The sequence below is a fragment of the Haemaphysalis longicornis genome, unplaced genomic scaffold (assembly GCF_048455015.1).
Source record: "Haemaphysalis longicornis isolate Haplotype H1 unplaced genomic scaffold, Haemaphysalis longicornis Haplotype H1 scaffold_4, whole genome shotgun sequence".
Classification (NCBI taxonomy): Eukaryota; Metazoa; Arthropoda; class Arachnida; order Ixodida; family Ixodidae; genus Haemaphysalis; species Haemaphysalis longicornis.
The window spans coordinates 181,519,646-181,533,763 of record NW_027526361.1 but is presented as its reverse complement, the minus strand read 5'-3'; the positions used below and the strand labels follow the sequence as shown (position 1 = coordinate 181,533,763).

The window sequence follows — 14,118 nt, the reverse complement described above, 5'->3', positions numbered from 1 at the left end:
GCTGTCTCCCGGAGACACATCGAAGAGCCTCACTCGATCCCTTCCGGGGTGAAGCGGTTTTGCAGGCGACGTGCCCAAGCATTGCGGCTCTCTCATTTGCGCGCTCAGAAGAGCAGTTCTGAGTAGCTCCGAAGAAGCTCCGTATTTTGTTCGCCCATAAACTGTCTATGCAGGCAAATAAAAGGGATTAATTTACGAGCGCATTTTTAAGTTCCACCGACGTCATGTACGCTGCCTGGCAGCCAACAGGACTGCTAGCAAACAGGCTGCTGATCCATATTTCCACTTATTTTATTTTGCCTGTATGCAAAGAAGTAACCCAACAGTGTTGGAATACAATCTAAACTAAAACACTGACAGGTACTCTGTATATGACTTCAAGTATACGAGTTCCCGCTTAAAGACGGAAGAGCGCTTTACCAGTACATGCAGTACACCAGTACACGCTTTACCAGTACCTAAAAGCTCAATAAAAAAAGTTTTCTCTCTCTCTCCTGCCGGCGCAAATTGCGCTTTCACTTTTTTCGAACCTCTTCGTCTCTTGGGGCGGCGAACAAAGACGCCTTTGGTGAGACCTGATAGCCGGTGTGACAGCCTGGGCAAAACAGTGCGCATCAGTCCTGCTTTTCGCCATCTTCCTCACATGCTGGTCCTTGACGAAATGCACTCTTTCACTGTTTTGAAAAACACGTAAGAACCTCCGCACCGATTCCACCGAACGCACGTGCACCAACCGCCTTCCAAGTTCTACGTTTCGGCCGTAGGGCTGCGGCCCTGCGGTGACAGCGCGGGCGCAGCTGACCGGCTGCGAGATCGCGCACCAGCGCCCCTAGCCACCCTAGCGGTGGTCGACGGCGCGCGGCACGCCGAAAGCAACGCCGTCTCCGCCCGCTCGGGCCACTCCCCTATTCTCATAGAGGAAAGAAAAGGTTTTCTTTCCTCCATGCCTATTCTAGTTCACTCTAGCCCAAGTCATAGAAATTAGAAAAAAAAAATTTCCACAAGAGAATCCTGATTACTGCTCACTCATTATTATACTTTTACCTCATCCTTTTTTTTTTTTCTTTTCGGTGCATTTTCCTTCTTCAGTACAAACACTAGTACGTAATCTGTCCTAAGAAAGTTGGGTAGAGGCAGCAGATATAACAGGTACACATGCACCTAAAGATTAAAGTCCTTATATTGTCCGTGAACACACCTGACTAAAAATTGGGACGTACCTTGAAAAATGACATCACTGAGATATACTAAAAAATACCTTCTTTGAGGTTTAAATAACTAGTTTCCCTGCTTTCCCTGTAAAGCGCGACCGCAAGCGTGATTTCGTGACACAATTTTTTTTTTTTTGCCATTTACCAAACTGGGTATATATGTGGCCCTAACCTTAGCTAATGCTTAATTAAGGTGAAAAGTGTATGCTTAGAGCGCAAGCACATTTTGAAAGGAAGTATTCCTTGAAGATTTTTATAATGGACTTGATGTGAAAAACATATATATAATGGACTTGGTGTGATGGACTTTGTTGTGAAAACCCATTATAATAGACTTGGTGTGAAAACTTGGTGTGGCCTGTACACCATTGACTCATCACTTAAGCATAGGGTAGATAGCACCGACTGTTGGAGAGGAAAGGGGTCGGGCAAGCAACCTGTTATCAGTCTGCAAAACTAGATAATCAGTCATACATGGAGGAAGCAACCCTATCACGCGCTCTCAATTACCCCATGTGTGATCCTCTCGTGAAGTTTTCGCAAATGCTCTCGAAACTATGTTATCGGTCACACTCGAACATACAGTGGAATAACAATGGGTGCGATCACGGCGGCTGATTTGAATGTTGCAGTAACCCAGATTAGAAAAATTCTCAGGCCATAGTGCCCTGTGTACAAACGCTAAATTTCAAGTGCTACGATTGCATTCTTGTTCCGCGATGGATGGTATGAATTGGGTAGGGTTTTTCTTCATTAATACCCAATATGGCCTCAGAAAATGGTTCTCAGTCAGTCTAATTCAGGCATTTCAAAACAAACTATGCCACATTTTAGCACTATGGCAACTCACAATGACACCGAGTTTCACTTCATTCAGTTAAAAAAAAAAGAAGTTGCCGCCACTCCCACAGTGTTCCAACGGCCCACAAGTTTGAAAATGGCTGTGAAACGAGTTATATGAGTTTCGTAAAAGATCTTGCACTATTTACTCACCCTATGATAAAAATGCTAACATTAGCAACTTTTATAAGATTACAACTATGCTAAATTGAGATTTGAAGAAAGGCCAAAATTTTAGCATCGCAATCACACCCATTTGGTCGCGACTACGACAGCACACCAATCGCCTCGCCCACATTGTTAAGCGAAGATGACATTGCACTTATTTTAGAACGCACACTCAATCTTTTAAACCTTGACACTAGACGCAAGTTTTCACATTTTTTTCGCTCTTGATATTTTGGTGATTCTACATTCGCTGCTACGCACACTCTTCCTGTGCATCACATTTCCACGCGTGTTGATCACGAATTCACAAGAATGTGATCAACCACCTTTGCAAGAACAGTCAAGTATCAAACTTCCCCCCTTTTATTGTCCATCAAAGAATGGAACGCATTATCGGAATGCATTGTGGCATTGAGGGAACCTGCTTCATTTCAGAAAGCCCTTTTTTGCCTATTTCGAGTCTCAAGAATTCTGCGGTGATTGTAAGCGATTGTCCAATGTTGACAGTGGCTGTTGAATATTGGTGACTTTGACCCGATTTTAAACCCGCCATGTCATCGTTAAAGTTCACCACGATGTCCCTTTTCTCCCTTCTGTTGTATGCGTTCTAAGTATTGATTGTGTGAATTCCCCCCCTATGTAATGCCCCTCGGGGCCTTTAGGGTATGTAAATAAATAAATAAAAGAACCAGGCAAGACGAGCGCTGACAATCAATTGAGATTTATTCAAAACGAAGGAAACATTTGCACACAAAACATCGAATCTGCGCATGCGTTACGATAAGAATCACATCCAAACACTGATAGAGATAACAGGAAGGATTTTTACCCCTTGCTCCTGCGTTTAACTACAAACAAGGAAGGCCAGTTCTTTCTCGTGTAAGCAAACGGAGGCCTGACTAACGCACTTTTCACCAGGCCTGATTACGTTGAACGCCTCTACAATTTCTCGCCTAAACGGACCGGGATGACGGAACAGAGGAACAGTTTTATCTGAATGGGGTTGGACAGGAGAGTGAGGAACATGAACGACAGTGATCCGACAAATGAGATGTCAGTGCACCTTTCAAGGAACTGGAGTGAGAGCACTTAGACGCACCTGTTATCTCTATAAGTGTTTGGATGCGATTCTTACCAGAGCGCACACGCAGATTCAATGTTTTATGTATAAATGTTTTTTTCGTTTTGAATAAATCTTAGCCGACAGTCGGCGCTCGTCCTGTCTGGTTTCTTTATTTGTGGTCCTGTTTTAACGTGCTGTTTCCAAAACCATCTCCGATACATTGGTGGACCAACAGAGCTCCACTTGGGAGACAATAAGTGGCTGGCTGTCAGAACTTGTCCACGATATGAATAAGATGTTTAGTGCTGCGAATAAAAAAAAAAAATGCGCCCATGTGTAAGTGCAACTGTAAAGGAGAAGCTGCAACTTCGCCTGCACCGCCACGGCCCCCACTGTCGCCTCAGCTGTGCTTCTAGCAGCAGCAGATTACAGCGAAAGACTCTTTTTTTTTTTTTTTTTAATCCATCCTGTTAACTTTTCTCCAACCCGGTTTTTTTCTTGCAAGTGCATGGGTTTCCTTTAAAGGACTTTTTCGGTGTCGGCACGTTAACCTTTTGAGGGTCGAATTTTTTTGCCAAATGCGACCCCCCAGGGTCGATTTTTATTACTGCTGATTTAAATTTTTCGGATGTACCTATTTCGAGGAAAAATTATAATACTAATTTCTTTAGGGTGACCATAAAGTCACAAGAAAACCGCTTGTGTTGTTACATACATGTGGTTTATTTTTCAGTAACACAAGAAAAAATCAGATAGACATCAGTTTCGCGGGCGCAAAAAGCGGGAAGCGCCCGGAGGACGATACCAAAACCAACCGCTGCGCCCGCGCGCGCGGCCGGATACGCAAGTGATAGACGGCGCACCGCTCTTATAAAATACAAAGAAAAAAAAAAAAGGAGAAAAGAGCCTCATCAGTTTCGCAGGCGCCCTTGGTCTGTGGCAGGCGCAAGAAGCGAGATGCGCCCGGTGGGTGATACCCAGCGCGCCCCTTCATTACCGGATGCACAAGTGATAGCCGCCGCGCCGCTGAAGTAAATCATAAAAAAATAAAAAGAGCCATCGGCGCAAAAAAATAATTTGACCTATTTTCGCAGTGTGGCAGGGCTAGAAAAGTTGGCGAAAAAGGCGCACTTTTTAAACACACAAGTGATGATGTACATATACATTATTGACCATTTTGAAGGTATTTGCAGAGGACGTACATGTACGTCCGTGGCCCTGAAAGAGTTAAGCATCACAATCAGTCAACCAATATACAGCTTTGCTTCAAGGCGAGACACTCCTCGAAAACACTTTTTTTTAAACATCGCACCCAAGGGTCTGAAACTTCGGTCACAGATGGAGTTTTTAATGCTGATTCGAAATATGTTCGTAGTTTTTATGCAGCTTTATTCATTTCTGTGTGAGACAGCCCTCAAAAGTAAAATATAGGGCTGTTCATGCGCATCTTTTTTCAAAGTAAATCTTTGTTTAGAGCAGCCTGAAATATCTTATTTTGCTGCCTAGGTAAGATAGTAAGTCACCCACCGTGGTGGCTCATTGGCTAAGGCACTGTGCTGCTGAGCACGAGGATGCGGATTCGATTCCCGGCCTGATGGAGCCAAAAAGCTAGAACGCCCGTGTGCACAAGATTTCGGCGCATGCTAAAGGTGGTCAAAATTAATCCGGAGCCCTCCACCAAGGCGCACCCCATCGCCTGAGTAGCATCGGCACGTTAAACCCCATAATCAATCAATCAATCAAGGTAGTAAGTCGAAAACTACGTAAAATTTATTCACGTAATTCCTATATTTGTAAAAAGAAATTCAGGAACAACATTTAAAATTTTTGCCAATAAATGCAGCACAGGTTTTGAAAATGCAAATAGATATCGACATTCTACACACTTTGAAGAGACTGTGTGCAAAATGCCATCCAACTCGGACCATTGGAAGTACTTGAAATGTGTTGAAACATGTTGCACAAGACGTAAAAAGTGCTGAGAAGTACAAATGGAGAAAAATGCTTTTGACACTTTTTGAATGTCTAGTAGAAACGCTTGAAACAGGCGCCAAAGCATGAAACTGCAGGGGATGCCATGGCAAATGGCAATGGCGGTAATGGCAATGGCACCAATGGCAATGGTGGGCGACGCTGGCATTCTCGAGATACAGATAATCGAAAGCTGCTGATGTGCGACGAAAGCAGCACTTTCTCGAGCCGCCATGACTGAATAAACTAGATTTTTTGCTAAATTCTCATTCAAATTTCGCTTTGATTTGTTGCGAAGTTGGAGCTGAATGTACTTGATTTTCTCCTTAAAAACCAGTACTGAAGGACTTATACCACAAAGCAAGAAAAGCCATACATTTATTGTGTGGCTAATACGTAAGTGAGGCATTGGCAAGCATTCTCCAAGCCTTCTTTCAACTGCATGCTCGGCACTCTCAACGAAAAGAAAAAGTCGAAACCTATAACAGACGTATGTGGCAGCAATGGAGAAAATAAATGCCCATTCTAGCCTGGCGGATTTGCAACACCCACTTAAGACTTCACATGATTATCACATGCCAGGCTTTGAAAGTAAGTTTCCTTCCACTCCCTGCTTCTGAAGAGAAAATAGCCTACGTTTAATGCTGCCTTCAATGAGGAATAAACGATACCCACTTGTTTCTCGGTGTTTTGTCACTACTTTCGCGCCTCCTTCAATCATGCAACCGTACCGGCTCGCTCATATCTCCCTTTTACTGCTGTTCTCAAACCACTTGCATTTTGCCTCACAAGTTTCTTGCACAGCCCATTGTTGAACATCTGAAGGCAATTTGTGAAATAAGTGAAAATTCAATCACGGTCAGGGTGTCCAGCAAATTGCCTAATTCATTTCCCCTGACTTTTCCAGGTCTTCCCATGACCATTTTAGTTGAAATTCCCTGACCGATACAACAGGCACCATTTTGTGGAAATGGTCCATGAAGCAAATAAAAAGCGTAAAAAAAACACATGCTATCGTAGGGAAAAACACATTTGTTGCATCTGCCCTCATTCTCAAAATTCACCTTGACTAACTTCAGTTTGTTTGTTTCGTTTGAGGTTTGCTTGCCTTCAGTTATGGCTTGAGAGAGTTCACTTCATCTTGCAGGGCAGAAGCTTCAAGTTGCGCTTCAGCGAGCACCTCTCTCTTTTTTTTAATCGATTGTCCTGGCTTGACATGCAACCTGACACCTAATACATGGTGACGCGTAAACCGTACATCATGTTCCTTTTTGATTATGTAATTCTGGCTTGTGATGTCATAAGGAAGAAGTGCTTTCAAGATTAGCTCCCAAAAAGCACTGCCTCTTAAAATTCGCTGTTAGAAAAAAAAGGTGCGTCGTACGTGCGATTGAGGCACCATCTACATCGCCCCTCAGCGCAAGTGCACCCAGCAACCTAAGCCAGCTGTGAGCTGCGTGAACTGCACGGCGAGTTTTTGCATGCGATTCGTGCGCGGTATTTTCACGGCCGCGTCGACAATTTCGTGCCTGCAGTGGCTCCTTTATGGCACAAGCAAGCACGTTCATGCCTTCAGTAGCATTTTAAAGAGCGGTCGTTGGAGCTACCGCGCTACTCCACGGCCGCTGCTGCCACCCGCCACTCGGCACGCACCGTGCGGGTGGTTTCCGCGGCGGCGTCAGCGCTCCTCTGGCATGCGCGGCGAGTGTTCGCTTGCACAAAAACCAGAAAACGTTTCCTGCAGTTCATGCTTTCATCACGTGCGAACGTGTAGCGTGCAGTAACTTCGAGGGGGCCTCCAACACTGGTTTCCCCTATTATAAAACTGTGTGGGCAGGCGTTTTCCCTGACTGGTAATACAGTCGAGTCCACTTATAACAATACCGGTTTTAACAATATATCGGATATAACAATGGGCAGCCGCGGCACCGTCAGCTTTTCATTGTATTCTATGGCAAAATAAACCGCTTATAACAATGCTGTCATGGTGCAATATCGGTTATAACAATTAAATGTGGGCACTGGAACCAACCCTGAACGAAACAAAAATGCAAAAACGCTGCGACAATGCCACCCCAACCCCGCCTATTACGCAAAAGGGCATGAGAGCATACGCGCGGCGGCCAGGCGATAGCGCACTTGGCCTCGCCGCGGCGAGTGCGCGCCGAAGAGGCTCGCAGACGACGCAGTAGCAACAAATGAGGACCTCCCCGACGAGGCGATCGTCGCTGCGGTCACCGGCGCGGAAGACGACAGCAGTGACGACGAGGAGGAACCGGAACCCATGCAGGTTGTGTCGCATCAGGAAGCGTTGCAAATGATCGACTCCCTGCGCGATTTTGTGTTTGCTAAAAACCTTCCGCTCGGCCACGCGCAGCAGTTGGACGCTTTGCAAAAAGATGTCAAAAGATGTCAGTAAGCAGTCGAAGCTGACTGCTTACGGTTTTCTACCTGCTAAAAAGTGAAAAGTTTAAGCAACTTCCCCCTCATTAAGTGCTCTTGTTTATCATGTTCCCCTCATTAAATGCTCTTGTTTGTCACGTTTTCTGTGTTATTTTCAGCATAACCCGCTTATAACAATAATAGGTAATAACAATGATATTTTCACGGCATCTCAATATTGTTATAAGTGGACTCGACTGTACTTGATTGCAAAATTCCTTGACAATTTCCCGACTTTTCCCTGTTTTTCCTGTGGCTAGACACCCTGCACAAAAAGTTCATTCTTCATCAACGAGCAAACAAGCAACAAGTTAAAGTTGCACTCGGTGGCCTCTGGGAGCAAAAGCAGTCTCCGAGTAACTGGTTCTTCTTCTTTTTCAAGAAAATTGGAGGACTTATTTTATAACCTGCATGACTACGTCAGTGTGGAATGTTGATGCGAGCGCTCCAACCCCACATTTTCGGGGCTAAGCCCCTTAGCCCTTTCAGGGTCACGGACGTGCATGTACACCCTCTGCAAATACCTTCAAAATGGTCAATAACGTATATGTACGTCATCACTCGTATGTTTAAAAAGCGTGCCTTTTTCGCCAACTTCTCTTGTTTGGCATGCCCTGCCACACTGCGAAAATACGTCAAATTATTTTTTTGCGCCGATGGCTCTTATTTTTTTTAAGATTTACTTCAGCGGTGCGCCGGCTATCACTTGCGCATCCGGTAATGAAGGGGCGCGCTGGGTATCACCCACCGGGCGCCTCTCGCTTCTTGCGCCTGCGAAACTGATAAGGCTCTTTTCTCCTTTTTTTTTTGTATTTTATAGGTGCGGCGCGCCGTCTATCACTCACGCATCCGGCCGCGCGCACGCTGCGGCTGGTTTCGGTATCGTCCTCCAGGCGCTTCCCACTTTTTGAGCCCGCGAAACTCATGTCTATCTGATTTCGATTCACTCAAAAGGTGCCGGCTTGTTACTCCCTCGTTTTTATTTAGAATTTTTCTTGTGTTGCTCATGAATAAACCACATGTAGGTAACAACACAAACGATTTTTTTGTCACTTTATGGTCACCATAAAAAAATTACGATAATTTTTTCTCAAAAACTCAAAGAATTTAAATAAAAATCCACCCTGGGGGGTCACATTTGGCAAAAAAAATTCGACCCTCAAAGGGTTAGGGGCTGGGGTGTTGGCGTCTCATGTAGTCAGGTACTAAAACACTGGGACAATAGTTTACATCTTGTGCAAGTGACCTTCGTGCTTCAAAGACAACAGACTTTTCAGCAAAGCCGTACGACTCTCCTTCCCAACGGTTTTGACCACTTATACACTGCATGCTTCGCCCCTCACCAGGGTTCACGTTAGTAGAGATGGCCAGAGATTTTTTTCACAAGCACAAAAGCTACACTGTAAAGACGTTTGTGCAACTTCAGCCATTCTTTGTCGCCTGCATGTATTTTGTTTACCCAAGCGCTCAAAGCCAGCGACCGCTGACCGAATGGGCCGAGACGGCCCTCAGCTCCACACCCGGAGCCGCGAACTTAGAGCACCTTCTGTTAATAAAGTCACTTCTCTCTCGTCTCCTGAGTGCCACAGCTTGCACACTGCCTCAGTGTAGGCAATATGCAGCAACAAGAGATTGGCGATAACTGCCCGTAAGTTGCTGCCACGTCCCGAAGTATCAGAGCACTTCATGGCCCGTCAAAATGAGCCTGCAAGCAGCTATCCTAATTGTGGGGGGATGATGGGTTTCAAAATGGTGAGGCACATCGTGTGGGGTTACGAAAAAGTTGCTTAAAGGAGCACTGACACGAAAATTTTATGTTACACTTTTATTGATTTTATCGATGCTTAATGGTCTGGCGAACCTGAAACAGCACTTCAAATACTTCAGCGCGCGATATTTAATTACATTGAACGGCCTGAAAATCGTTTGTTTCAAATTCCCGCGCTTTCATCCCGAACGGCGCATATGACAGCCTCCCGGTTTGACCTCACCGCTTTGTGCGGACGTCACCGGCCCCCGCTTGAGAGAGGGCTGCGCCCTCTCGCCGCTCGCGGGGCCGCGCGCGTGAAGTGACGTCACGAGTTTTTGGCGAGCGCTGTCGCGTCACTTCTTTTTCTTCTCCTGGAGTGATGTCACGCTGATGTCCATTTGCTGAGTGCTGCTCTGCGCGCTGCTCCGTCGGCGCGATAAATGCGATCCAATTGAACTACGTTCTTCGCGTCGCAGGCCGCTCATATTTCAGCCAGGGTATTCTGTTGAGTGAAGGAAGCGAACTGTGCAATAATATTAACGCCGAAAATTGGTGTCAGTGCTCCTTTAAGATATATGGGGGGGCAGTTTGTCTTTGAAAGGCACATCGCAGTGGATGTTCACCAGTCACCTCAATTCACCACAGCACCATCATCAGCCACAGTCTGAGCTACCGCTGCCTACTGTGTGTCATCCTGAATCGAGTGAGATTTAAGCTGACCACTTTCATTTATCGCGATTTATTTTCCCACAATTTGTAGTCCTTAAGATACTGTTTTGAAACCGAGTCCTATTCGTGCAAGAGGTATTTCTGCCCCCTCCTAGTCTTCCTATTTGGTACTGAATTCGGTCTTAGTTTACATTTCTTGAATTTCCTTCAGGTGGCACAGGTTCTCGCGTTTTTGTGCCTCCCGTTAGTTCGCTAGCTGCGAGCATTATCGCCCATGTCCTCTACCATTACACCCGTAACACCTCCAAGTACTTCGGCAAAGCGAAATTCGCGTGCGCCTTTGTTTCAACTATTTTGAAGCGAGGGGGCGCGCACTTTCCTTGCACCAACCGCCAACGCGCTCGGGCTAGTAGTGTCGAAGCGAAGGATCGAACGGAAATCGCCGACCCACGGCGCGCGAGCAGGCGAGCGCTCGGAAGAGCGCGTCCCAGCGGAGGGCTCGACCACGGCACGCGCGGTCGCGACCCAGCCGGTGTTTACAAACCCGAGCGCGCACTGCTCGGGGCGGACGAGCGCGCTTCGCCGTTTCCGGGAATCGTTCGAAGGCCTCGCTCGTGGCGCTGCGTAGTAACAGCGCGGCCACCGGTTCGGGGCAGATAAGGGCGAGACGACGATCGCGCCCACAGTACGATGCCCGGCGAATAAAAGCACGGGACGGAAATGAGACTACCTGTCCTGGACGCGGGGCAGGATCTTTCTGAAGCGAGACGAGGCCTTGTTGTTGAGCGCCTCGACGACCACGGGCAGCTCGGCGGCCGGCAACTCGGGCCGCTGCTTGGTTTGCAGCTGAGACGGCTGTTGGTCGAGGTCAAGCAGGTAGCGCAGGATACGGTTCACTTTGGCCTCCCGGTCCGGGTCGTCGTCGTCCTGTTCAGCGCCGCTGCTCGGGGGACTGGGCGACGCCTCGCTCGACGTCGGCGAGGACAGCGACACGGCCGAGTCGACCGACGAGGGCCATAAGTCCGGGGACGGCGTCCGCCAGCCGCCGCCGCTCCCGTACGGACACAGCCGCGGCACGCTCTCCCGCCGCACTGGCCCCCGGCGCCGCACCGCCGGACTCGAGCAGTCGTCGTCATCTTCGCGATCGGACGACTCGTATCCGTCGTCAGCACCACTCACGCAGAGCGCGTCGAACAGGTAGCGCAGGTCCTCGATCGGCTCTCCGCTCACCATCTTGGCCGCCCGCTTTTTACCGACACTTAGGGCCACAAACACAGCGCTACATTGCTCGCCCAAGACTCAACATGACTCAATACAGGGCGGCCATGAACTTCCGCAGGCGTTACTGCTGCCGAAGGCGAGTGCCCACAAACAAGCAGCAGCAGCAGCAGCGCAGATGGCGCGGAGACTGCGGAGACCAACTTGTTGCGTCACTCGCGAAAGTGCTGGCAACACAGAAGCAACAGTAGCCGCCACAAGCGCCGCAAGTATCAGATAGTTTCGAAACGCGGTGGCAATGCACCCACCTGTCTCTCACACTTTTTCTAAAATAAAATGGCATATAAATACTTTTGGTTGGTACGTACTCTAATAACCAGAGTTACTCTGCTAATAACATTTATTTTTATAACGGTGGTCTACATAAAGTGTGAGTAAAGAAGCCACTAGTCAAGCCGGTATGAATCCAACTCTGGTCAAGTCGAGGGCCGAGCCGAATCCGCTAGAGTATGAGGGGAAAAGTTAGTTTCGACGAGTACGGTGACTGTGCACCGTAGGGTGTCTGGTGGTGCGGTCGTGAGCGGTTATGCAGCGCGTAGTAGTGGTGAAGCGGCGGTAGCGGCGGCCAGGCCAGGCAGAATGCTGGGCCCCGCTGCCGCAGCCCTGATCTGGGCGTGCCTGGTGCGGACGGCGCCGGCGCAGCTGGTCATCAACGTGCGCAACGCGGGCGGCGACCTGCTCCGCGAGCGGCTGCTGGCGAACACCAGCGACGAGACCATCACGCTCGAGTTCCAGAGAGCCGACGGCACGCACGTCACGCAGCTCATCGACTTCCGCGCGGTCAGTCGAGTCGGCTCACATATTCGATGTCAGCCTTCGCGCCATGGCATGATGTGCGCTCCTTATTCCGCTCTGAGCCCCTTCCAAGATTGGCTGTGGCTAGCGCTGCGTCCAGATGCAACTAAAATGATTTTCTGGGGTTGCGTCCAAACTCTCTAGCACAAATGCCGCCTGGCTGGAGCCAAATGACGCCCGTTTCACAACTCGCAGTGAGTTGATTCTTAGCGACCCGCTTTAGTGACGATTAAGCCAGAGTTACTGGCACTTGTTAATTACGACCGATGATTACAGATGCTCGGACGTAACTCTGGCTATGGCAGCGTCTGGATGGAAGCTGAAACCATTTAGAATGTATGGCATAGTACTGGAGAAGGGACGTCGTAGCTACCTGATTCGCAGGGCGCTAGTTAAGGCGCGGCGTTTGTTTTCTTGTTTCTGTATATATGTCATTATAGCAATCCTTATTTGGTTGGCGAGTTTAGTTTTCAGTTTTCGGGGGTTTATGTGTTCGCTTTTTGTTGGTTTGGTTTCATTTCCCATTCGCAAATAGCCCTGTATGTGAACTCCCGTCGCATAAATTTTGTAGGGTAGAGTATTTTAGAAAGCAAACCTGTGTGCGAGTAACTCCAATGGCAGAAGCGCGTCTGCACTCAGCAACAGCTGGAAACATGCCTATTTTCGCTTGGAATACTCGCAGGAGATGGGGAAGACGATATCTTCGGACTGTTCAGTTAAATGAAGCTGATAACCACCAGAAAAAGCCGTAAAGGTTAGCTTCCCGCCACAGTCCGGGAATTCTTTGCTGTCTAGGCTAACGCTATGACGCGCAGCACTTCTAGGGCAGTTGTTGTGTGCCACTGCTGCTACTCAGCAGAAATGACAAAATTGGGGAATCCCTTAGTTTAGTATTGCCATCAAACACCGTGGTGGCCCCTGGCGAGCATGGTTCTCCTTGCAAACGGCGAGTTTTGGCATGCGTCACTAGCAGGGCTTTCTTTGGGGGGGTAGAATTGAGATTTACAAGTGCAGTGCCCTGCTGTTCTGTGTGTTGAGATGATGATGGGCATCATTTATGTACCATTAAGGGCCCTGGCTTGGACTGCACCCACCTTACATAAGGAGGGGGGGGGGCAGAAACAAGGGCTTGCGATGGTCATGATGACTAAGGGGAAAACATGACAGCAATAACATGACTACATAATTACGACAACAGCAGGAACAAGATTACATAACACAACAACAGCAAGATTGCACACTGCTGAGCACGAGGACCCCAGTTCGATTCCCGGCCACGGCGGCCGCTTTTCTGATGAAGGCGAAAAGCAAAAACGGCCGCGTGTTCGACATTTCGGCGCACGATAAAGATCCCCAGGTGGTCAAAATTAACCCGGAGCCCTCCACTACGACGCGCCTCATCGCCTGCGTTTCGTCGGCGCGTTAAACCCTGCAATAAATCGAGAAAATTGCACAAATGGGGGAGAGCGATAAACATGACAGAATATACATGTTTGCAGAAACAAAAGAAAAACATGACAGGAGGTGTTCACCAAAGAGGAAAAAAATCAGCCAACATGTAAAGCAGGTAAAGTCGTTTTTGGGGAGCAACAAGAAACGACTCATCCCAGCAGTTGTTTGACCTCATGGGGTAACAAGGGATTAAAAAACGTAAGGAGAAAAATACAACAACAGATTTAACATCATCCATAAAAAGGTGAGCCAGCAGTACGGAGGGTACGCAAGCAATGTTGGCGCACAACAGGGTTGTAGTGATCCCTGCAACAGTTTGAGCGCATGTAGTCGCGAGAGAAAATCTGGAGGAAACATCACATGGGGTGCCAGTAGGAGAAGGATGTGTCAACGAGAATCAGATTAGCGCATGGGGTAAAACTGAATAAAAAGAGCAAGGAGAACAAGAGATAAGATACATGGAAACTATACACTAACAT

The 14,118-nt window shown here is 47.8% G+C and overlaps 2 protein-coding genes across 3 annotated transcripts in view; one reads left to right on the top strand and one right to left on the bottom strand.

The window, feature by feature from the left end:
* The window catches only part of LOC144179543 (uncharacterized), a 46,421-nt gene extending 34,867 nt beyond the window's left edge, over nt 1–11,554 (bottom strand). Inside the window, exon 1 of the mRNA XM_077707933.1 lies at nt 10,845–11,554. Coding sequence (XP_077564059.1) covers nt 10,845–11,347 — 503 coding nt within the window. The 5' untranslated portion in view covers nt 11,348–11,554. The remainder of the gene's footprint in view (nt 1–10,844) is intronic.
* Nucleotides 11,555–11,810: 256 nt separating this feature from the next.
* Nucleotides 11,811–14,118, top strand: part of Oaf (BRICHOS-like domain-containing protein out at first) — a 45,796-nt gene continuing 43,488 nt past the window's right edge. The window contains exon 1 of one of the 2 annotated variants that reach the window (XM_077707934.1): nt 11,811–12,172. In XM_077707934.1, the coding sequence (XP_077564060.1) occupies nt 11,972–12,172 (201 nt within the window). In that variant the 5' untranslated portion in view covers nt 11,811–11,971. The remainder of the gene's footprint in view (nt 12,173–14,118) is intronic. The other variant, XM_077707935.1, reaches the window with a different exon arrangement.